At 41.7% G+C, this 25,713-nt stretch overlaps 1 protein-coding gene across 1 annotated transcript; it reads right to left on the bottom strand.

Moving 5' to 3' along the window:
* Positions 1 to 291: 291 nt before the first annotated feature.
* lrig3 (leucine-rich repeats and immunoglobulin-like domains 3) lies at positions 292 to 25,713 on the bottom strand. The gene is made up of 19 exons (XM_032589396.1): positions 25,517 to 25,713; positions 17,865 to 17,936; positions 17,684 to 17,758; positions 12,653 to 12,787; positions 12,250 to 12,393; positions 12,009 to 12,152; positions 11,770 to 11,913; positions 9,662 to 9,805; positions 7,761 to 7,841; positions 7,600 to 7,671; positions 7,037 to 7,108; positions 3,659 to 3,822; positions 3,191 to 3,526; positions 2,828 to 3,109; positions 2,264 to 2,740; positions 2,033 to 2,191; positions 1,793 to 1,933; positions 981 to 1,235; positions 292 to 896 (listed from the first exon to the last, which is right to left on the bottom strand). The coding sequence occupies exons 1-19, from the start codon at positions 25,711 to 25,713 to the stop codon at positions 670 to 672; spliced, it is 3,321 nt and encodes a 1,106-aa protein (XP_032445287.1). The 3' UTR covers positions 292 to 669.

Raw genomic sequence — 25,713 nt, 5'->3', positions numbered from 1 at the left:
TGTAATGGTGAATGTTGCGAGTTTTTGGGGACGTCCCCTTTGCCTGTATGAGGTCACTTGTCAGCAGTTTGCATCAAATAATTAACTGAATTTCCACTGTATTGTAATATAATTAGGATTGAACTGGAACAGTATGTGTTCAAACCTATATCTGAATATATATTGGATAAATCTGAACTGAATTTAGATGAATATGAACGCCACACTGTGCTCTGAGAGAACAGTGATGAATCTGTTCCATATTCAGATGTGAAACAGATCGTCTTTTTGAAGGGTTTGAAAAACCATAAGTGAGCATAGCAGGACACGTTTTATTGTTTACACATGTGCAAAACACTGCTTTATTCAAAGCGGACATAAAAGGAAAGCCACGGCTGCAAAGTATTTGTACAAAAAAAGTAGGCAAAAATAATCAAATCTGTTTATAAACAATTTACAAAATATAATAAACTTTATATAAAAATGTATATATTCATCTACGTTATTTAACAGAATCTTGTTTTTTCAGCAAAATAACCGGTGCTATTTTGCGTGAAGCTGTCCTTTACATTCACTTGTTGCACATTACAGACATCTTTTATTGCCAAAGTGTCCATTCAGTGAGGTAGAAATGTTCGTGTTTTTCTATTCCTTTTGGTTGTTCTCATGAAAAATCGGAAGTTGGATCAGCTAGGAGCTCATCCTACGTTGTGAGATGGCATCAGTTCTACGGCCGTCAAACGGCTGCTCATACACACGGCCGCTCTGCTCCAATGAGTCCTTGATGCTCTGTTCGAGGTCCGAGTCAACGTCCAAAGCAGTGTAAGGATTCTCGTGAAGAGTTATCCCATGATACGTGACTGACGGCGGGATGTATAGGTCCTTGTGGGGAGTCCAAGGAGCTTTCCCAAACGTACCTGCAGGAAAACATGTTTAAAAGTCATTCCATTGCCTAGGCAAAATCAAGTCCGGATAAAAAGATTGGTTAATCGACAACTTACCCATGAAAGTGTTGCAGGGAGAGACACATTTATGAGGTTTTCCACAGTCGAAAGCATCTTCCTCATCCGCCGTTGTCTGCCGGTCCCTCTGCTGAGGCGTAGGGTCTTGATGTAGGCTGGTGTTTGGAAGCTGCATCACTAGAGAGGGCGGGCACACGTCAAAATGCTCCGATAGCAAAATGTCCATCGTTTTGGGTTTGGTCAGGCTGCCGCTGTAAGACTCCATGCCAACCGGCTTTTGGTCAATTGAAAAACCTGAGGGTGAAAAGGCAGAGATTATATTAATTAGTTATCTGGAGCTTAAAGTGGCACATAGCACCATTTTTTTTAGCTCAATTAAGTAACTACAGTTGTTAAAAAAAAGCTATATATCAAATATAATTTAACACCTTGAAATTGGGTCTATTTCTCTTTAAAAACTCCTGCTCTTCCTGAAACTCCGCCTTCAGAAAGTCACCACAACATGGCGACTCTATTAACCCTTTAATAACTTTTTTTACTGGCTTTACTCTGAGAAGTAGCTCTTATAATAAGCTCCTCAGATGCACACTTCCATCAGGAGTTTGCTAATTACTGCTGGCTAGTCTGAAGTAGCTGAGTGGGGGAGCCTCGGTATGCTGGAAGGCTCTGGTCCACACAGCTGGGACTGAAGGATTTCTCAAATGAGTGGAAGAATCAAGGCAACACTCCAAGTATGTTCTTGATGAAGGAATAGCATAGTCAAATGATGTAAAGCTAAAAAAAAAGTGAATACAGTCATAACACGGCCCTTTTAAAAATCCTTCTGGAACCGGATCAAGACTTGTACCAACCTGTGAAGACTTCGGATGGGTCACTGGGATATATGTTATCGCGACAAAGCAGTGAGCCAATCGGACCTTGGTAGTGGCAAAGCAAAGGATCGATGGCTGCTTCCATATCAGCTTCACTTCCTGTATCCAGCTGACAAAGACCTACCAAGGGTAACCAGGTGAACAATGTTACTACAACCTTACATTTTATTTCAGTACGTTTAGCTTTAAAGTCAAAGAAGAAAAGGCCATTGTTGGTACCGTTCACGTCTTTGGTCTGCAGGTAGAAACCACTGTAGGATGATGCTATGTACTGATGGCTGCTACCGCTTTCAGACGGGATGTAGGCATCCTGTCGGTCTGCTAGTGTTCCCTGGGAGGAGAGGTAGCTGGGAATATCCGCAGGTAGGTTGGTCTCATCTGGAGGACAAGGTCACGTGTTAATGCAAGTTTAGATGCTTGGACAATCTGACAAACCAAGTGACCTCTGACCTGTATTGGTGACGCTACAGTCCTCGTTCCGCCGGCGGGTGTGGTAGATGATGACCACCCAGACCAAGGAAGTTCCAACTACGCAGCAAACCACCGCGATGATGACAATCCCCACTGTGGTCCAGCCATCATCATCTGCCCCTGATCCGCTCCCCATGACATTCCCGGCGCCACTCTGCACTCCAGAGTCACAGTTGGGGTTCGGCAGGACGGCCAGGCGTACGTTCCCCCTCTCCGTGCCCAGAGCGTTCGACATCTCGCAAGTGTACTTTCCCGCATCCACCTCAGCAGCATCAACAATAATGAGGAGCTGGTTGGCAGCGGCAAAGAAGTGGCGCTCGGTGACCACTAGGGGACTGTCGTCTTTGGTCCAGTTCAGTCTAGGAGGAGGGCTTCCACCGGCGATGCACTGGAGGACGGCTGTCTCGCCCTTGGCCACGGTTCGATCCGTGAGAGGGCGCAGGAAATAGGGCGTTTCTGAAAGAAATACAGAAAAAGCTTTGACAATACTGTGAAAAACTACGGAATAGTAAAGGTCTGGTAGGTGTAGGGTAACTTTCTCACCAAGAACAGTTAGAGTTGCATTCGCTGAAATAACTCCAGCTGTGTTCTGAGCCGTGCAGCTGTAGACACCAATGTCCTCCGTCTTGACACCCGCAATGAAGAAGACGTCATCCTCAGGCATGACGTGCATGCGACGCTCGCGAGCGGCAGGAAAGTCAGTGCCTCCGTCTTTCTGCCAGGCGATCTGAGGGGATGGGTGACCGGTGGCCGCACATTCCAGCCTAGCCATCGCTCCTGCCCGGATCGTCAAGTCCATTGGCGTTTTGGTGAAAGAAGGAAGTACTGAAAAAGCAAAACAGATTAAGATTTGGAGTCTAGGGTCTGGTGAGACGTGTCTAACAATTTAGCACACACCAAACTTACTGTTCACCGTGAGCCGGGCCTTAGAGGAATATGACGACCCAAAGTGGTTGGAGATGACGCACTGGTACTTCCCCTCGTTGGAGAACTCCACGTTCCGCAGCTGCAATGTGGTGGTGTACTCTGTGACTTCCGTCTCACTTCCCGCATCGTCCTGCACCCTTAGGTGGGCCTGGTTGTGGATCTCGGCATCGTTCAGGACTTCGTTGTCTTTCTTCCAGGCAAAGGTCATGGGGGAGTCGCTGGAGCTCGCGGCAGAGCAGACGAATGTCACGTTGGTTCCTTTGAGGGCTGACTGGGTTTCTGGCTGCACCGTTATCTTGGGCTTTGGAAAGTCATCTGGACGAACAAGAAAAAACGTCAACATGTATGCAGATGACGCACAAACTACTACAATTTAACATTTAGTAGCCAGGGAAGAAAAGTACCCAATTTAAACGGCTTGTGTGTATCAGGAATGAATGCACTTACCACACACAAACTCCTCCTGCCGTACCAAGAACACACTCCTGCCCTTCAGCATCTGCGGGTGGGCGCAGCTGGCATTGACGCAGGGCAGGAAGCTTTGCTCTTCCACCCAGATGGGAAGCCACTTCAGCTGGCAGTCACACAGGAGACTGGAGGTATTCAGACGCCTACCAGGAGGAGAAGGTGTCCGAAAAGCTTTTGGTTTAGCACATGCTTCATAAATCCATAAGTTAATGTTCTATCAGAGAAAACAAGATGTTTAAGAAGTGGAGTTGAGGAGGATTTTTTCCTGTAAGTATTTGAATAAAGATATTTATTAAAAAAAAGGAAAAAGAGACTAACTTATTGTAACTGCCTTACTTTAAATGACAGTAAACCTTTACTGCTTTAAGCAGGTTGGCTACATTAATTACTTCAAGGAGGTCTTGAATCAGTTAGCCCATTGTCAGAATAATGGGAGAGAGAGGTAATTTTGACTTTCTTCCAATGGAAGTTCTGGTTCCTGACAGAACTGATGGCCTAGTTCGCACGTAGCAAAATACCTGGGAAAACAAACGGTATGTGTTTTGGTCTTTCATTCGCTCCAAAACTCTGTTTAATATCACTAAAACAATTGTTTACAAAAACGTCCGACCAAGGTGGAGATTTGAGAAAACTATTTGTGTTTGTGTTTACATGGGAAAATGGGGATTTAAGGTCCCTGCATTACAGTGTATAACTAGAAAATTCCTGAAGAAATTTAACCGGGGCCTGCCAAAGTGTGCCTGTTGGTTTGGACACAGCATTGTGATGCTACAAATTAGCATCAATGCTAAGCTTAGCTAAAAAATTACAAAGTAGCATGTGGAGAATCACAAGAATGTTGACTAACATGCCCCTGCAACATTTAGTATGTTAAAATTAATGCACAAGCTAAAATTAGTCAAAATGCTAATGTTAGCATGAATGCTGTGAGTAGCATGTGGGTATCACTAGCATGTTGTCTTACATTCACTTCCTCCATTGAGTATACTAAATATAGCTAATGTATAAGAAATAGCTAAAATGCTTATGTTAGGGAAAAGACTTATAGTGGGAGGAAGTGAAATGCTAATATTTGTGCTAATGCTAATGCATTGCCTTGCTGGGCAAGGCAGCGCACTAACCTGAGAGGTAAAGATAATCAGTGTTGTATAGTAACGAAGTAAAAATACTTCACTACTTTACTTAAGTATATTTTGGAGTACTTCATACTTTCCTGGAGTATGAAAATTTTTGATGACTTTCACTTTTACTTCACTATATTTCCGAACTTAATTGCGTACTTTTACTCCGATACATTTTCAATGTGTGGTTTAGTTACTCGTTACAAAAAAGCGAGAGAGAGAAACGCAAGTGTTTTGACCCCACCTACTGATTAGCAAGTAGCAAGTAGGCTACCGAACAAAGTCCGTAGCCTGCTTGCCTGGGCTTGTTCATCACCTCCAATAGGATACTTCTTCTTCTTCTTCTTTTCTATTATGGCGGATCACAAGCAACTTTAAGGTGCATACCGCCACCTACTGTACATGAGTGTGTAGAAGCATTACTTCATATCTATTAAATTCTACTTTTTAATTTTGTATTCTTAAGATAAATAAACAATGCTTTCCTTAATTTGTGAATATCTGTTATGTTTCCTTCATTTCCTAATATACCTTTAAGATTCCATTCATGCCCCATATCTCTAACTATTCTCTTTAATTCTTCCCTTTCGAGTTCATTTGACTTACAGTTCATCAATATGTGTTCTACATTTTCTTTCTCTCCACATCTCTCACATTTATCATTATTTTTCCTCCCTATTTTATAAAGCATGTCATTTAAGTAGGTATGACCTACTCTTAATCTACTAATTATTATTTCTTCTCTTCTGTTTCGTTCATTAATGCTTCGAATTCAAACTGACTTTTGTACTTCAAATAATCTTCTTCCTTTCTTATCTTCATTCCACATTTTTTGGCATTTCTTGATTTCTTTACTTTTAATTAGGATACACCTGTTTCGCTTCTCCCATTAAACACAAAGCAAGTCTCGCAATCAGTAGCAGTCACATGGAAATTCTATCTTACAAAAACTCCCCGTCCAACTTGAAGAAACACATCGAGGTAACGTCTTATGAAATGGTTATAATCCTCCTGTTTCAGTAACTATAGTTTGGTCACTAGGCACTACTGTATTGTGAAATCTTGACCATAAATGAACTTTGTTTGGCATTGTTTCAGTTCCACACGTGGTGTATTTAGCTTAGGCCTAATGTTGACTGTAGCAGGCTACCTAGACTCCTCTGTTCGAGGGGGGACAGAAGCCATAGCGATAGCAATTTAGACTAAATTTAACGAATATAGGAAAGGCATGCAAGTTCAAAACCAGGTTTACAGATGCCAATAAGCTGCATTTCCCTCCCAATTCTTTTTTTCTTTTGCATAATGACTAGTTGTGTGCACCACCTACTGACTGTAGCATTGACTGATTCACTGATTTGTGAAGTAGAGTAATCGTAACAGCTCTTTCTCTTCATGTTGGCCGCATTTTCTGTACTATTTATTTTTCTCATTTTCAGCACTGACCTTACTTGAAGGGAAAACTTAAGGCTTACAAAAACTTTGTATATTCTGTCCTGGAGGGTATACTAAGAAGCTGGTTCAGTTGTAAAGCAGGTTAAGTTAACCTTGTGCTATAGGTAAAGCACCTAATTTTCTTAACTAAATGATGCCTGCAGGTATATCTATTAGCAGGTTTAATTTTGCCTGCACTTGGTTGTGTACATTATTTTAAGTGTATTTGACAAGTTTACCAAAATATAAAAAATGTCATTCAAACTGCATTTGCTTTGTTTTACTTTTTACTTGTACTTTTCATTACATTACTTGAGTACATCCATTTTTACAGTAATTTCCATACTTAAGTACAAGAAGTTTCAAATACTTTAAGACTTTTACTCAAGTAACATTTCAGTCAGTGACTTCGACTTTTACCAAAGTCATATTTTGGAGAGGTACTTGTACTTTTACTTGACTCAGAGATTTCAGTACTTTATACAACACTGAAGATAATACAGGCTAATATTATTGCACCGCCATAGGCGGTGCACTAACCTGAGAGGAATATTGAGGCTTTTATTTTGAAATTTTCAGTAAGCTTCATTTTGGGGCATTGTGGGGCATCACTACGATGTTCCATGTAATTGAACATTACTCCATTCAGTATACTAAACATGGCTAATAAGTAAGAAAAATAGCTAACAGCTTATTTAAGGTAAAAGGCTAATGCTAATGCACTGCCTTGCTGAAGATATTATCAAACTGTTGATGTTTGGAGTCGATGTTAAGAAAGTCAGCGGTCTGTGGTGCCAACACTTACAGCTCCTGGAGGTTTTTCATCTGGGAGAAGGCGTTAGCTTGGATGGACATGATGCCGTTATTGCTCAGATCTCTATGCACAAAGAAAAAAAATAAATAAATAAGAAAAAACAAAGACAAGGCATCAGCACTGATAAGGTTCTCAGAGAGATTTTTTGCAGACATTTTTACAATCTTCAATCACAAGAAAGAGAGAGAGAAAAAAACAATAAAACTCTGGGCAACAGATCGCTTTGTTAATCAGAAGAGGCCTGACTCTGAACTGCTCTGAGCTCTGGCATTGGTTCTAATTAGAATCAAATGCAGTTGTTGAAATGTCATACACACATACACACACAGTTGTCTCCACTTTGTCTCTCTTTGTGATCGATATAGTTTTGGCTCACATGTAAGGATACTAATGGCAGCTTTTGTTCCCCTTTTTCTTGACTCCACATCAAAGCAGAGGAAAAGGAGAAGATAGTCTGGATCCATGGCTCAAACAAACACCCTTTTATGATTCGGCCCGCTTTGTTTACGGCTCGGACTTTTGAAAACAATCAGTGAAACACGAAGCCGACTCACAGGTGCTGCAGCTCGTCCAGGCCTGAGAAGGATTTTTTGGTCACCGAGCGAATCTGGTTCCCCTGCAGGAACCTGGAAGAATGAAAACAAAAGGCTGCATCAGACTACAAGATCTTAGTTTTTATTAAGGCAATTTGATCTATCAGACACAACTAACTTACAGCGTTTTCATCTTTTCAAGAGCAGAAAACGGCCCATTCATGTCTTCAATAGTCCAGGAGATTTCATTATTCTGGAGATCCCTTTAAGAGAGATTACAATGTAAAAAAAAAAAAAATCCACAATCAGACATTGAATTTATGCTCCAAATGATCCTTTAAACCTCTTTTTGGCACTTCCTAATTTACTTGCCCCTTTTTTGGGGGGCGGGGGTCAAAAAACCTCCTACAAGATGGATGAAGTTTTTAAATATCTTTCCATAACACCAACACCATCAATAAGAGCTATTAAAGTGATTCTGTTGTTTTATCATATGTAAAATAAGCTTTTTAGTGAACCCACTGACTATATTTCCCTGGAAAACCTTTTTAATTATAAACTGGAGCTGCTAAACAAAGCGTCTAAATAGGAAGTAAAACCCAGCCTATCCATAAAGGTCTTTTCCCAGATACAGATACTGTTCTAACAATTGGTGGAAAAGGTAAACCTGCTGTAAAAATCTCTGCTTGGTGGGATTTTGATGTTTTCTTAAGTATTTCGTGCCAAATATTAACTTAGCAATAAGTCCAAAATGAATGACCAAATAATGTGATTTTAGCAGGCAAACAAAACACTCAACACTCGTTTATCCGCTTAGCTGCGTCATTTTTTTCCTTTCTCTTACTACAACTTTCTACATAAGATAAGACTTTTCACCCAATGTTAAATAGTCAGCCGTTGGATTTTGTAATTACTACCACCGTGGCCACATAATCTAACCAGCTGATGTTTCTTTGAAATGTTTCCAGCAAGGAAAACTCAAACGCTTTCTCTCTCTGCTATCTGCAGAAAGAAAATGACATCTAGATCACCAAAAGCCTAGAATTTCCCAGAAAGAAAAAATTGCTTCCTTTGATCCTTTAGCTTCTTTATTGCCTTCCAACAGTTATTTTCCTCCTCAGCATGCTTGGCTATGGCTGGTTGAAATTGAGGAAGGGTGTGAGTGTGTGCTTTCATGTTAGTGTGTGTAGGGGGAGGCCGGGGATTGTTGAAGCCCTGAAGCAGTCCGTGTCCACCTAGATGCACACCTGCCCTGCAATGACCTCAGCAGCGCCGCTCACATTTGGTTGTAGTTAGTCTCCGCTACGGGAAATGTTACTGAGCCTCTCTGTGGGAACAGGAGAGGTGCTGGGGGATGGGTGGATGCGGTGTGGGAGAGCAATTTGGACAGAGGAAAGGATGGTGTGGGGAGGAGTGTGTGTGTGTGTGTGTGTGTGTCAGGGGGGTTACTGAGGTTGCGGTTGTGCCTGTCTGAGTTCCTTTTTTTATTTTTTTTATTTGTGTGCGCAGACACATCAAGACAATAATCTACTTCACATCCCCAAAGCAAATCAGACGCAATATTTCCACTCCAGTACTGAAGTTAGCTAAATGCTAAGGATAGCATGTATTGTCCTTTTTTGTTTTCTCCTTTTTTTTGTTCCACATAACAAACATGGGGAAAGATTTGTCTTCTACGTTCCCTCACAAAAAGTATTGTGAGGGAACCTATCCTAATTCCCTCGCAATAAATGAGCAAATATGCTCTGGTCTATCATGTATACAGTCACAAATATTTCAAATATGTAGACATTTAAAAACGTGTTTATATATTCTTAACACAAAACCGACTGAAAATTGATTTATGGACTGCATGTTCATGTTTGTTTGAGTAAGGTTGAGATGGAACTGAAACGGCCTTTTATTAACCATTCAGACGGAAAATGTCACGAACCGACCGAGGAAATAATGGAACTCGCAATACTTTTGAGAGGTGACGCAAAAGAAAACAAAAAAAAAAATCCTCCGTGTTCCCTAGGGGCCTCCGTACGCACTCAGTGGTGACATTTACAATCCGTTTTTTTGTAACTCGAACTCAACTCACAGCATCTGCAGGTTGGAGAGGCCGCGGAACGCTCCGCCCGCGATGAAGCTCAAGCGGTTGTTTCCCACATGGAGCTCGTCCAGCAGGCTGAGGCCGTCGAAGCTGGACTCCTCCAGCCTGGACAGGTGATTCGAGGACAAGTTGCTGCAGGGCGGAAACCCCCCCCCAAAAAAAACATCAAGGAAGATTAGCACAGCAACACACCCCTAATATCCATGCAACAATATAAACAAAAGTGTGGCATTTGTTTATATTAATGTCCCCAGAGTCAATGCTTTTTAGATCCAATTACAGCAAAGAGTCTTTTTTCTGCTGTTATTTTGTTCTGGCTGCGACAGACTGGCGACCTGTCCAGGGTGACCCCGCCTCTCGCCCGGAACGTTAGCTGGAGATGGACACCAGCACCCAATAGGGACAAGGCTGTTAGAAAATGGATGGATGGATTTTGTTCAGGGAAAAAGTTTCCTTCCAGTTCACAGTTACAAACTCTTTCATGTTGGTCAATTCCATTAATATGTATTGAATGTTTGTGATTCGGACGTAGTCAAAACCAATATGTGCACTGCTTTGGGAGAATGTAGTTAAAAAATAGAGGACACCCTTTTTTGATCCAAAGTAGAACAAATCAGATGGCCGGACATATTCCTGACTCACCAGCAACTTGTTTACAAGATAAGAGCAAGACCCGAAGCGAATGAGTCCAAAAGCATGCTGGACTTTGCGAACGTTAAGCCGGCTGCTGATGGAAAAACCACAACAAGGAATCTGCTCCCAAGGGAAAGGCAGGAGATACCGGTGGTAAAATAACAATGAGTAAAAACGATCACTATATTTACGTCAAATATGTAAATGATGATATAATCACTTTTTTTCCTAAAATGGGTTGTTGTTAAAAAAACCCGAAAAAAACCCCCACAGACCCAGATCTGCATCGGACCGTTTCACACGGAAGAGGAACGGCTTAAGACACAGTTTTTTGTCCTCCAGACCTGTGAGTGGCGCTAAATTTGGAGTACAAGCATAAAGCCTCCACACGAAACCGTTTGATCAGGGAAAAGACGCCAATGGATAGCAGCCGTCAGTCTTAAGGACTGGCAGCCCGACAGAGTTTTTCGGGGATTAGCAGAGCACAACTTTTACAAGAAAAGAAGATTAATGTTCATACACTTCAAAAGCAAGCAAGATGAGTAAGACACAGTCAAATATTACAGTATGGAGAAGGTACATCTCTAATCATTAGTAACCATGGATACAATGTCTCACCATCATGTAGCCTAGCGTGTATGAAAAAAACTGGTTAGCATGTAGACTTTTGGATGTTTTAAGTCGGCTCCAGTGTCAGGGGAAATGCAATTTATAACACAGTGCTATAAATCATGTGATGTGAATTCAAGACAAAGTCAGCGGTACGGTTCAGTTTCTAAGCCGGATTCCCAACTTTTGTAAACAATCTAGAACCATCTGTCTGTCATTAGAAGGATTTTTAACCGTAGAACGGTTCATTGGTATGAAAACCAAACATATGGAAGGTTCTGTACACCTTGACACCAGTAACCGCAGCCCATTGTCTCCGAGATGCTGTTTGGTTCTCAGTCCAAGCTACATAATAAACATCAACTGTTTCTAGAAAGGGTCTCAGCTGGCTGAGACCAGGGTTGGGACCAGGGTCTCAGCCAGCTGGTCAGCAGTGCCAAAGAAAACTCCAGTTGATTTCTCTTTCATCTCATTAAAAGCTGAATTTTCAAAACCTTATTAATCCTCAATACTGTTACCCAGTCCTTGCCTACCAGGAGCAAACGTGCATGGTTTGGAAAATTACTGAAGTCTGTGTAAAACTAAAAATCCCAAAGTCTCATGAGACATAAGAGCAGAACAGAAAAGGCAGGGTGTGTAGTAGCTTGGCAGAGCTTTAACACTGGCACTGATCCGCAGAGCAACAGAGACTCTGCTTTGTCTGGTTGGTGGCGGGAGGAACTGAAGTGTAAGCAAAGCAGAGGAGGGGAGGCGGAGCAGCACGTAGAAGTGTCCGGGGTTCAGATGGCGAATGGAATAGCGAAGCTGGCTGGAGAGGGGAAGGAGTCCAGAGAGAGGGAAAAATATGGACTCACAGCTTGCTGAGCTTCTGGCAACACTTCCAGGTTTCAGGCTGGATCCTGCTGATGGTGTTGTGTTCGAGGTGGAGCTGCTGCAGAGCCCCCAGGCCGTACAGCCAGCCTTTGCTCACCTCCGTCAGGTTGTTAAAGCCCAGCTGCCTGCAGACAACGAGAACATGGCAACATTTCATGCAACAGCTGGGAAAGTTTGAAGGGAATCATCTCGGCATGCACTGATCATAAGGTGAACTTACAGGACTTCCATGTTGCTGAGGCCAAAGAAGGCCCCGTCCATCAGCCCAGAGAGGCGGTTCCTCTGTAGCTTCAGCGAGCGGAGGGTGGGCAGGTCTTGGAAAGTCAGGCCCTCCACCCGGCGAATCTGGTTTCTGCTCAAATCCCTGGGGGAAAAAACCAACAAATGCAGTGTTCTCAATCAGAAGGAGCTAGCAGGTGCAACGATCAAACACACAACTTTCCTAGGAGCGCAGAGCTTACAGATGCTGCAGGTTGGGCAGCTGGAAGAACCTGGCTGGGATGTTGGAGATCCGGTTGTGGCTGAGCTCAAGAACCTGCAGAGTGCTGGCCAGGTTGGTGGACCAGCCCGACTCCAGAGACGAGATGCGATTGTTGAAGAGGAACCTGAAGGATTTCGGAGGAACTTGTTGAAACGTGCCGTTCATTTAACATCGTGTTACACCGACAAACCACTGTGCATAGTTGTGAAGTGGAAGAGTCTTACAAAAGAACCAAACGCTGCATCAGTTCCGTTTTACTTCACTACTTTTGTCTTAAACCGATCGAAATCCCAATGTACAGCCTTAAATATTTTGGTTGAAATGTGGCAAAATATGAAAAAAAGAAAAGAAATTTCAGGCCATGTAAGAAGGATAAAACTCACAAGTTCTTCAGAGGCAGAGCCGGGAAGGAGCTGGTCTTTATTTCCACTATTTTGTTGCTGCTGAGGTCGAGCGTTTCCAGGGAGGCGAAGGGTCCGAGCTGCTCCTCCGAGATCCCACTGATCCTGTTGTTTGCTCTGAAAATACAGACACCGTTGCTCCTATAAATTGCAGGAATGCTTCGTATCTGACTAGTGGCGCAAAACGGTGTCTTGTTCCCAAATATGCAAACAGTGAAGACTGTAAATTCCTCCGCGGTCTGGAAAAAAAAAAAGTCAAACATCTCACGAAACCTACCACCTAACATGAAACTCTCTGACATGCCTCTTTTTTTTTTCTTCTCCAAGCTGATGCTGCTTGCATATATTATAACAGGAAGCTAATTGTTAAACATGACTAACGTCGCTGTTCAGACCCTCAGGTTTGGCGACGTGTTATTTTGTTTATAAGGTAATTACGAACAAGGTATTTAAAAAAGTTACCCGCCAATTACTTGACTGATGAATACCATTCCCTCAGTGAAAGCATGCCTCGGCAGAGGCCAGCAATTTCCTGAGCTGCACGCCTCCTAAATTGCAGTGCAGGGACTGCTTAGTTATAAACAGAGCTGTACAGTGCCGTCTTTGTGTGTGTGGATTCAGCAGCAGAGTGGACAGGAGGGAGAGAGTCCCTCTGATGCACCAGACTGCAGGCCCAGTCCTTGCCTCCGCTGCTCAGTTGGTTTAGAGGTATTTTATTACCAACGTTCACTTTTAAAAATGGTGACCTTTACTGGAATTTGTACATCATCAGAAAAAATCAGCTCTAATCAACAATAATCTGGTCTTGAGGTGGGTAGTGAATTCAGACAGCAGGTGTACCTTAGGCATTCCTGTCAAGTCTCCCCTTTTGGTCGGGAAACAACACTTTTTTTTAAATCCCCCTTTCCTGCCGTATCGTTATTTTCCCGTACATATCCCGTATTGGGCCCCCCGCTCTCGTCACGTTAGTTGCACCAGATGGTGACATTTTCCCCGTTTTGTAGTTAAACGAAAGCTACAAAACAGAGGAAAAGCAAGCTGCCTATTTGGCCCAATGTGGATTTGAGTTGGACACCCCTGAAGTAATTACTATTTTTTTTAAGCGGGAAAAGGCAGAAATTATTCTTATCCCTAAAACTATGGTGATACTGGTAACTGACACATGCCTTTCTCTGAAACGTTCTGCAGCCGTAGTCCAACACAATAAAAGACATTTTTGTAGGGAGAGTCACAGAGGGGTCTCCATGCACATTGGGCGATACCACTGGTATCTCAGTTTTTATGTTCTCCTGACCGGTCACTGAGGCAAGGAAGAAAAGAAGAAGGTTTGCTACATGGGGTCTAACTAGTTCTTCAAGCTTATACCAGAGGGAAATTAGATAGGCAAAGGCTGTGAATGACTGGAACAAAGATGTTGTTAATAATCGTTCAGGGTTTTACGTCCCAGATTCTCATTTGTTATACAAGCACGATTGGGTTCCCTCAAGCTGCTACCTGCCAGAATCTACCAGCGCTCTGGGCCCTCAACCAGACCCCACAAACCGTCAAACTATGCAAAATCGTGAGAGCCTTTCCCAAACGCTGTTGTTGTTGACATGTGTTTTCAGTGAAGCCGTGTCCACTAAGCAGCAAATAATTTTAATAGAGTAAGCTTTTCAAACGGAAAGTAGCTTTTTTTTTTCTCTCCCTTTAAACCTTCTCACTCGTGGTGTGTCTGGGTTGTGCGTGTGTAGGCGTGTGTGTCTGTGTGGCATTTCCTATTGGAAAAAGAACAGAGTTTTCAAGCGCAATCTGACGACTCCCTCTCACAGCCGTGGCGCCGGTAATGAAAACCAGCGCTGCATTCATTGTTGAGACGCCATATTAAACTTGTCAGATATCTTACACACACGAGACTCTGCGTTTTAGCTCGTTGGCCGGCCTAGCTAAGGCAACTCTCTAAGAGTATGAGGGCCTTGTTGTTGTCTTGAATCTTCAAACTGACTGATGGAAACTAGAGGGGGGGGGGGTTTCTTACAGACTTCTTATCACACACATATTTATATTTATTATAGAAATGTCACAAAAGATTGTTATGCTACTTGTTTTGGTTTCTAAATCTCGTTTTCAGCAAAGTCCTTATCTCTGATGAAATGCCAAGAAGTTCAGCGCCTTGTAGGTCTAATCTAACCTGGTATCTCTACGGTCATTTGTTGAACCCTTCTGGAACACAGGGGATTTGGTGGGGGCTGGAGGAGGGGGTCCGCCCCCCACCCCTCAAAAATTCCAAGGAAATTGTTCAATTAATTAAGATGATCACGGCTCAATTACTACCAGCTGCAGGGTTATTGCCATTTGTTTTTACTCTAAGCTGCGAGGTCAAAGAAGTCGGCGAGCGCTGCCGCTCTGTCTGACTGGCTGTTTGAATAAGTGGTATTTGATACCCTGAGGTCCTTTTTTTTCCCTTTACAACCCTCCCAGCTTGGAGAAACTGGAGGAGAGAGAGAAATTCTGGAAAAATGTCCCACTGGTGGAAAAAGAAGGGGGAAAAAAAAGAGAAATCACACTGAACTGCTGAACGTTAGGGGGAAAGAGGTGATAGCTAATGAAGATAGCATGTGAAAGCAAACAAGTTGAAGTTTTGCTCTTGTCCCAGTTTTTTCAAACACAAACCAATAAAATGAATATGTATTTAAAATTGGAGTTTGGACAAAAAAATAAGTGGGTCAAGAGCACTTTTACTTCAGCTTTAAAATCATAATATGGTTTGCCTTAATTAAAAGAAACAGATAAAAAAAGTGGCCTCTACCGCTTAGGTCCCTTACTGTATGGAAATCTATTAGATTATTATTTAAATTTACTTTATGTAAATGCACACTTACATAGGGTTTTGGTTTGACCTTCACTGCATGAAAACCTTAATTTTTCCCAAACTGCAGAGTTTAATGATAGTTTTGTTTTGGTGTCACGTTTTAAAGTTGCACTACAAAACATTGCACTGTACACTTAGTTCCGCACAAAAACCTCCTGCATGTGTCTGGGTACAAACAACCACTGCAGCCCTAACAGAAACTCCTACAACTACAGGTTGTCTTATGGGACAATTAGCCGTTACAAAGCACTATGGGATACATAGTGTAATTGGTGTGGCATACTGGTACCCCATAATAACAATATATGCAATGTTTCGTTTGTAGGCCAGATGAGGCTTGCACTGCTATAACTTGACATATCTAGGTTACTTCCATTTCTGTTATATTTCTTCTTTTTTCCAATCCTAAATTATGTCTAAATTGCATAAAACTTTGAAAAGAGATACATAGTGCCAAGATAAGACAACACATTTAAATCATCTAACAGAGTTCACTTTAACTGAACCCAGACTTAGGATTGTAGGCGGACCAGAGTCCGATTACGCTTTCACACATCCTGAAACGAAGCGGACTAGAATTCGGTGAAAGCGGATTAAACAGGGCTGGTGTGAACGCAGTCTCAGAGGACTCTTTTCATTTCATCAGCTCCAAGAATGATTTGTAGCAAATGCTCTGTGTTTTCAGCCAACATAAAGACCATGAGGCCTTCAAAAATTCTTTGTCAAATCTGAAAAACAGAAATCCTTCCAGGTAAGCACCTGTATCATTGAAGGTGACAGTTATGTTTTACTTTTGTACTTAAGTACATTTCAGTAGTTTTTTGCTTTTACTTATCAGATTTTAGTCAGTATTCTTACTTTCAGCAGAGTCATTTTTAACACAAGTATCCATACTTCTACTTAAGCATCGGCGGTACTTTTGCCACACACATTCATACACCGTAACACACCTTGAGATGTCGGCGCCTTGCCACGTCGACGTGTCAGAAGAGAAAGCTGGAACTGAACTCACAACTTTCTGATTACAAGACGGCTCTTTCCTCATGTCAGTGGCCCACTGTCCGAGTGACTGTGCCCAGCGATCCTCTCTTTTCCATCGTCAAGAGGAAGTGGAGTCCCGCATATTGCCTATTTATGAGTGAATGACTGGACTTCGGGCATGGAGAGTATTAAAATATTTTTTCTAATTGGAATCTGTTGGAATTTTGCCCCATAACGTAATACTGTTCTATATTATATTACTGTAGGGAAATCATGAAATTCAGAGGTGTAGAGCTTTAGTCACTTGGTGTGCTCATTAAAATGCCAAGACTCCTTTATGACCATTAAGGGAAAGGCATACCTTTTCACTTGAGGTACTTTAATGTATCTGAGCCACTTTGCCAAATTAGAAGCCAAGCAAGGATTAAACTGTAACCCAACCCATATTAAAGTTGCAGGAGGATCAACGTCCTTGTTGGAAGAGCGTTGTTGGAGACTTTAGAATGGCAATCCAGCTCATATTTCTTTTTCTTCGTGAAATAAATTGTCGCTGGAGGTGAGATTTCTTTCCGAAAACTACAAACAAATTGTTGACTGACTGACTGACTGACTGACTGACTGACGCGGCCTGCGGCTGTTGCCGACTGTCGTGTCGGGGCTTGATGAGGAATACGCCTCATCCAGCAACATCTACATTCCTCCGCAACAACTTCTCACTGGGTAGTTTTGAGAAATGCACCACAGACCAAATGAAAATTGTTGAGGTTTCACAGACTAATATCTGGTGTGATTCTGAAAGCACGTCTTGCAAAACAAGACTCCAGACGATTACGAGCTCACAGTTTGCAAGGGATAAAATTTTGACAAGTCAAGAGGCTTTTATTTTTTGTCTGAAAGCTGATATCTGGTACTTCTCCTCTGAAAGAGTGGGACTAAATTGATGCTGAAGTCTCTTTCCAGACGGAAGAAAAATGTTTCCATTCGTCCTGGTGACATTTGTCTGCAAACACTTGGCCGGTCTGGGAACTAGTCCAGTCAGTTGGGTTTGGCTGAGTTGGGAGAAACAACTTCCCAACTCATGAGTTTAACCAACTGTAATAGTCCTGGCAGAGAATGACCATCAAAACCAGGCTGAGGCGACAATAGACAAATGTAACGGTTATCCAAAAGCCTTTACTTACAGAATGAGGGTTGTGATGTTTGAAGCATAGGGACCCAGATCTGGTACTGCCTCCAGTTTGTTGTGATTCAGCTTTCTGTAGAAGTAAGAGAACAGAAATAGATTGCTAGATTTAGTACATCGAAGGATGGAAAAGACTATTATTAACTTGGGTAAACACTGAGAACACCAAGAACACTTACAGTTCCTTTAAATGCGGCAGTCTGGAAAACAAATTCCCGTCGAGCACTTGCAATTTGTTATGGCTCAAGTCCCTGTGAAAGGAGGAAGAAGTAAACATCAATGCACTGCACTTTTCACAAGCTCCGATCTTCCATAATGACCTGCAGGAAAGATTAACAGCATTCTGACTTACTAACAGGCACAGGCTGGGTACTGGAATTAAGGTACACCAAAGTACAAAACCAACAAAATTCTCCATTCTATGGTCTAAAGTTCTGTTAAGAAGATGGTGCATCGTCCATTATGTTTTACACATTTAGATTGTTGCCAATAGCATGGCTTACCATTGTGCAAAGACTTGTTAGAGGCATCAATTTACAGTCCTCCAGTCTAAAGTCATTTTAGTGGCTATGTTTCCATTTAATTCTCACATGAATTTTGAGCGAACTTTTAAAATGTCACAAAGAATTATGAGCCGCGTTTCTATCTATCGGTTTGGAGCGACTCAACCAGGCAACGCGAGGTGTAATCTCATCAGATGTTGACGCTACGCATGGCTGCAATAAACAGGAAGCCGTGGTTACCAACTGGCATAGAGCACAAATCTCAGAAAATCTCAGAGAGAGGTTTTTGGAAATGTGTTGTAGAGCAAATTGTAATTTTTCCATCATGTCAACTAAGTACTGGTGATTTTACAAGCTTTCAAGAGACGTAGAGAAAAAAAATGCAATGCTAATGATTCTAACTGCAGGAACAGCTAATCAGTCATGTGAGGCAAATATTTGCTAAGTCAGAATTTATCTGGAAAATCTGTTTCTGTCTCCCCTTTACTGCATTAGCTTTTCAAAAGCTACCTCAGCCATACGGCGATCACGAAAAACACAAACAGCCTGGCGAAGATGAACCAGCCTAGTAAGTTCATGTTACTCTACATGGAGTCAAAAGAGAAGTGGGTGGAATCATTTGGTAAATTTACTGTATGTTCATTACATACATATAATTTAGTCTGTGTGTCAGAATGAAAAATAATATAAAAAAATGTTTTAGGATTATTAAGAGAGATGAACCAGTCAGGCTTCTCCAGGTTGTTATTGATCTCTGGGTTTCTTGACCTCCTGACCTCCTGACCTCCCGACCTCCCGACCTCCCGACCTCTCGATTGTAGATTCTTTGAGCGATTGTAGTTTGGAATCAGGCAGCAAATTACAGAATTACAAAACAATTCCCATTTATGCACGAAAGCACATGCAGAATGACATTTTCTGCTGGCTGATGAGTTCACCGATCAGTGGTGATAACTGCAATAATCAATACGTTGGCTTCTGGTGTCAGCAGCAGGAATAACTGCTGACGTTCCTGCGTTTAGAAATGCACCCTTTATATATTTCACTACATTTTTTGGAAAATATTCTGACACCATCCTATTTTCCTCAGAATTATTGCACTGTAAGGTAGACTGAGTGACACTGACACAGGACTTGTTGCATGCCCACACAGACTGTGTATTGTGTGTCCGTGTGTTTTGCTTTTGTCTGAGTCGTGTTCGTGTTTGGGCTGCACCCGGCCCGGCCCGGCCCGGTCCTGGGCTTGGCTGCGGCTCGGCTTTGGGTTGTGCTCTTGTGTCTGCTGCCTGTTTTTGAAAATGAGCCTTAAAACCAGCAGCAGAACTTTGGCAAGCGGGGCCTCATGCACCATAAAGCGGCGGCGTTACTGGCACTGCTGCGCACGATCAACGTTGCGGTGCCAGACACTTCTTCTTCTTTTTTTGTTTTTTTCATACCTCCCTCATCTGGAATCCATCAAGAAACTCTTCTAGGAGGGGAGCGTAGTGGGGGAACCTAACAACTACTAATGTATTTGTATTGCTGGGAAAAGCGAGAGAAACGCCTTTTGTACCTCGGAGACAACCTGCTGGATTTTCTGGGCCTGTTTTGAAGGTTTCATGAACACATCAGGCAGAGTTTTCCTTACTCTGCTGGAACAAACCCCCACCTCTGACCCCTCCGTTCCCTCCCCTTTTCTCGCCGTGTTCCAACGATAAGTTGTTGTTGTTGTCGCCCCGCCACTGGAGGTGTCCTATCACGCTCCAAAGATAAACTTTGCGCAGACCCTACACTTCCATTTCCCTGACAAAGAAGGCTCTGAGTGAAGAAAGATAACACGAAGCCTGGCGTACAGGCTGCAACCTGCATCTGCTGCCCCGCAGGAAGCAGACCGAGCCACTTCCTTATCTGGCACCGCAAACTGCTTCTCTTTACGCCGAAAGAGCGTGTTGTTACCGTTCACACCGAGAGACACTGGAAGCGGGGGGAGGTTACGTGTTTGTTTCTCATTTGACGGAAAAATAAATCTGAACGTAATCAGGCGTTAGGGGGAAAAAAACACACACAAAAAAACGGCTTGTATCTGCCAGAACAAAATGACATCAGTCTGTTCTCGCAGCCGGATGTTGTTGATGCTCAACGGTGCTTGTGCGATTTTGAATGGGCGGGGCTGCAAGGCTAATAAAATGCTGCAGTGGGAGGAGCTTAGGACGACCTCCCAGGAGTTCTGCTCCTGATCTTTTATGAAGTGTGAAAAGTCCTGATGAGAGATGAGCAATAAAGTTTGCCACGATGTTTTGTGGAATTTATTGTGGTTAGGGATGCACTGATATGAAAATCTGGGCCGATATCTTCAGCTGTTATGGCAGATAACTGATATGGACCAATATTTTACAAATATCGAGAGATGCACAGTGAAAAGCCTTTTGACAGGGAAAAAACAACCACAGCACTGACATCGCTTCAGTTAAGCAATCCAACATTGAAATAATAATCGATTGTTAATAACGGTCATCGGAGTGATGATGACATGTAAGAAAATGACTAGCATTGATACCACAGTTGAGGCCAACATACTGTGCATCTCTCATTGTGCTAAGAGTGAAAACAGCTTCTTGTTTTCTCAGGTTGTTGTCAGGTTAATGATGGCTGTCTGTGTCTGAGTGCCACAGTTATGAAAGCTCCACAAACAAAAACATAGCAATTTTTAACTAGGTTTCTTCAGCACACCGCTGATGTAAAAAACAATAATAATAATCATTTTTATCACTAAACCTCCACTCAGTAACGGCACTGAATCATATTTTAGAATTTTATGAAATTTTGCTGACTCTCTCTTGGAACCAACAGTGGAATTATTTATTTATTTTTTTTACAAAAACAACAATTTCGACATTGCTGTCAGAATTGGACATTTTAGTTGTCAAGATAAATCAATCTTGACAACTAAAATGTTTTTTTTTCCCAATAAGGAGAAACATTATAATTAATGCCTATCCTCAGTCTATGGAACTTAGATCGATGGAACTTTGTCATTTTTTAAATAAAAATAACACCTTCAGGTATACTTTAGATAAATTGTAGCTTTTGAATGTGATCCATTGCCTAAAACCAATGAAGTAGCAAAGTTGAACTGTTGTTAGCTCTAATCCTGGTAGAAATATTTGTTATTCATACTTTTTTCCCCCCAAATTTGCTGTATATTTGCTTTTGTTTTAAAAAAATAAATAAATAAGTATTAGTATTGACAAATGCTTCTTTTATGTGTGAAAATTATCACATTTATTTTCACTATACAACAATGAGCAGGACTCCAGAGTGTGCCATGCAACCAGAAACCAGTCATGGGACTAAATCATTCCTTGGTTGCTCCTTGTTTTTCCTCCATGATTATATTTGTAGGGTTTATCTACTTTTGCTCATATCAATGCCAGAGAAAAAGGGCAGAGAAGTTTTGTTTTTTTGGCAGCTTGATTGGAAATGTTAATGCTTTATATATTTATGCTATAACTTTCTCCAGTTTTTGGCTGCGGTGAGGTACACCACCTGGGGTAAGATGCCAACAGTGGAAGAACATTGGCTGGAATGAGCAACTTGGCATTTTGTGAAACAACCTTTTGCTCCGTCTTTTTAATGAGCGCTACGTTTTACTTGTAGTACTTGGTAGATTGATTGTAACAATTTTAAAATAGCTCCAGGTTCTTTTGCTACGTCAACATTTTGTACAATTGCAGCGTTGTCCTGCCTGGCCAGTCTGTTTGTTCAGCTGGATGTGGAACACTTTAAACATTGAATATTCAATCGCAACACAAACCGGGTTTTTACAAATCAAATACACGGATTTGTAAAACCCCTGTTTGTTAACGCCGATGTATCGGCATTAACATCAGTATTGGTCAATTCTAGTCCTTCTTATTGATATTAACAACGAATGTTTATGTCCATCTTGATGCCGTTTGTGTTTCTAGTTGTCATGGTGACACTGTCCTGTGTTTAACTGGAGTAGAGAAGCAATGTCAGAGGTGTTATTTGTTTGTGTCCAAAGGATCGGGAAATTTATATACAGTGAACCCTCGCCGTATCGCGGTTCACCTTTCACGGTCTCTTTCACAGACTGGCATCGTGCATTGTGTTCTGCATTCTGATTGGCTAAACAGTCTCTTCGCCTCTTCTCTACCTGTGTGTCAATAACGTTGCGGTTTAATATGTACACGTACGTAAAACAGCTTGCCAGTTTCAGGAATGTTTTTGCCCAGAATAAAAAAGAGCGACAACAACTACCGATAACTATGTTCTTCTCTCGAAAAAACACACCTGCACAGCGGGCATTAGAAGAAAATTTTTATATCATAATCATTTTTCATTTTCTCCCGTTCTAATCCAATGTCTCGGGTCGCGGTGTCGCAGTGCTGATCTCCGCAATTTGAAGCCTTCAGTTCGTATTGATGATTAAAATTATTATTTTACAGTACAGTAGTTATTTGTAAAAAACAACAAAAAAAAACCCCGTTTATACAGTACTTTTATTTGTTAAACAAATGCTTGGGCCTGTAAAAAGGTTTTGTTCTTTGGTTTCAATGTATTATGGAGTATTTCATTGTATAATAATTGTAAAAAAAAATAAAGGTAACTACTTCACGGGTTTCGCCTATCACGGGTTCTTTTTGAAACGTAACCCCCGCGAAAAACGAGGGTTCACTGTATTGTAAATATCGGTTTTCAGCTACAATAGCAATATTAATATTAGATATCTATATCGCCCAATATTTTCATTTCTGTGAGTCCCTAACTAAAAGAAAATTTTCTGCTGTTAACATATGATAGTCTAGATGATAATATCTAGGTTATCACCTCATCTAGAGATGGCCTAGATGCTATGATTAGTATTTTAGATAGCTTTAGCTTTTTAGCTAATTTTAACTTTTATGTGGGTTTTCTAGACTGCATGGAGTATGTTATTGTAGGTGAACATGCCAGTGCTAGCCTAGATGCTATTGTTATAGCTTTAGCTTTTTAGCTAACTCTAGCTAAAACGCTGCTGTTAAAATTTTTGAGGCACTCATATTTTTGTAGTGGAGCCCCTAAGAGGAAATGTTGGGCACAGCAGGGCAATCGCATATTCCCAATAGTTAGCTAGACAATGTAGGAGAATATTATAAATATCTACATAACCACAAAAGCTGATGTCTAGGGTCTGCTTCCTAGTCCTATTAGTTTGCCACTTAAACTTTTTCACCTTTGTAGTTTTGGTCATTTTGGTAAAAGCATTGCATTCTACGGCAAGATGTTTCCACCTGTGTTAATTCAAACGGGCCACAAAGGATTTCTTAAATGTTCTAATCATTCTACTGTAAGGAGCTGTAGTTTTATAACTTTAATGATCTACCAGCAGAAGGTCGAAGGTCAAAGTCGTTTGGTCCGTTTAGAGCCTACACATGCTAATTTGTTATATTTTGTGAGAGTCATCCAGACCAATCGAGGATTAAAATGAAAACAATTAGCGATGAACAATACATTGGCACTAACATCGGTAACGGCCAATATTAGTCATATTTTACCATGTCTGTACCGGTCCGATAAATAAAACTGGGTTGATATTGACAACCGATATTTGTTTCTGTTAATATCTGAGATTGAGATCAGCCATATCAGTTCATCCCTAAAAATAATATAAAAGTATATATCATAATGATTTTTGGGGTTTTTTTGCATTGTATCATTGTAATAACATAAACACTCAAGCTAATTTCTTTCTGTACTGAAACGATTTGAAAACATTTTTTTTTCCTCCCTTTTCAAACTGTAATTTGAAAACATGTCTGTTTCCGTTGGCTTAATCTTCATCCTTTTTTTTCTCTCCTATCAGTGGGAGTTTTCTACACGCTCCTCCCCGATCAGGACCACTGCTGGCCCCGGTGTTGCTAATTCAGCAGAAATAATGGGGTGCTGGAAAACAAAGAGTCGGGCGGTGTAAGGGGTTTAAGATGTGCTGGAGAGCCACTCGTAAATTAGCATGCCAGAGTGAAAAGAATTTTTCCCCCTGAGTGGGACTCCCCCCGCCACCTCCTTTTCTCTCAATTTTCTTTGGCAGGCCAGGCTTTTTGCTTTTTTTTTTTTTGGTTGTGAGGCGCAGGCTGGGTCTGTTTTCTCTGGCAAGTCGCAAGTTTCCAGAGCAGCAGAAGAGAAAAACTGGATTTCAGCAGGCGCTGAGTCAAGAGCTAAATCCTAACACAGCGCCATAAAAAAAAAAAAAAAATCACCAAGAATAATTATCTGTAAAGTAGAAGACAGAGAGGAATATGAGTTTAGAGCTGAGGCTGTGCATGCTGCTGTGGCTCCAGGAGACCCGAGGTCGGACTCAGCCTGTGGAGCCAGTGGAAAAAAAAACACGAGAAGAGACAGTGGAACTTCAGGAAGAAGTTCAACTTTGCAGATTTAGGCTTGAATTGTTTTGAAGGCACGGCGTTGCACTGAGGCGGCCCAATCACTGCGGACTTACTGCACTGTAAAACATCACAAACACAGCAGCAGCTTTGTTTCAATTACTTCTAAAGGGAGGGATCAGGTAGTTGATTGTTACTGTAATTACAACCGCTGCCACAACAAAGGGCCGCATGACAAGACAGGAGGAGAGAAAAAGATGACCCGACTTTAGACAAAACTAGGAATGCACCGATCACACTTCACCTGGCTGATGCCAATATCCTGCAGGTTTGTAGATTAGAGTAGTTTCAAATAAAAAAAACAGTCAAACAAATGGCAAAGATTATTCCCATTTCTGCATTAAAGCAAAAGGTCCCTAAACCTTTTCTGCTTTTCATCTGTGGAAAACTGGCTGATTCTGATCCCTGATTGGTGAATCTGTATGAAGTCAATCCAACATTTCCAATGTCTACCTGACTAATTAGTGCATCTCTGGAAATGGAGCCGATTTTGACCTGATTGATCAAAGTTGCTTTTGAAAAATCTGACAACTCCGATCTCTGGTTGATTTATGAAAAATCTGTCCATTTATTTCTCAGGATGAATGATCGAAAAACTGAGACAATTCTGATCTCTGGGTGAATGACATGCAAGGTCTGACTGTAATGACACACAACCTTGTAAGAGTTTTTCTTTGGTTATAACAGTATTCAAGTTGACCTTGTATGAATATTGGTATCTTTAAACCATAAATCATAGTAAAAAATAAAATAAAAACAAGGGATTTTGTCAACACCACTGGATTCTGTGATTTCTTTCTCTTTTCCTTTTTGTACTACACTGAGCGCACAAACCATGTCCTGGTCATAAATGATACAAACAAAGTTTCCACAGAAAACAGACAAACTCTCTTCACGAGGACTCACAGCTGAACTGTCCACTCCGGGATCGTGTCTGGAATTCGGCCCCTTTTCACCCGACCGCAGTCCACAAGTTCCCCAAAACACACGCAGGGAGGGGGGCACGTCCCAGCGTGGGCCCCCGATCCACGCTCCAGTCCCACGAACGGCAGAAAAAACACGGCAAACCTCACCAGACTGCGAGGCTGCGGAGAGGAAAGCAT

The sequence above is a fragment of the Xiphophorus hellerii genome, chromosome 17 (genome assembly GCF_003331165.1).
Source record: "Xiphophorus hellerii strain 12219 chromosome 17, Xiphophorus_hellerii-4.1, whole genome shotgun sequence".
Lineage (NCBI taxonomy): Eukaryota > Metazoa > Chordata > Actinopteri > Cyprinodontiformes > Poeciliidae > Xiphophorus > Xiphophorus hellerii.
The sequence above is the reverse complement of the archived record's forward strand: the minus strand, read 5'-3'. Positions and strand labels throughout refer to the sequence as shown.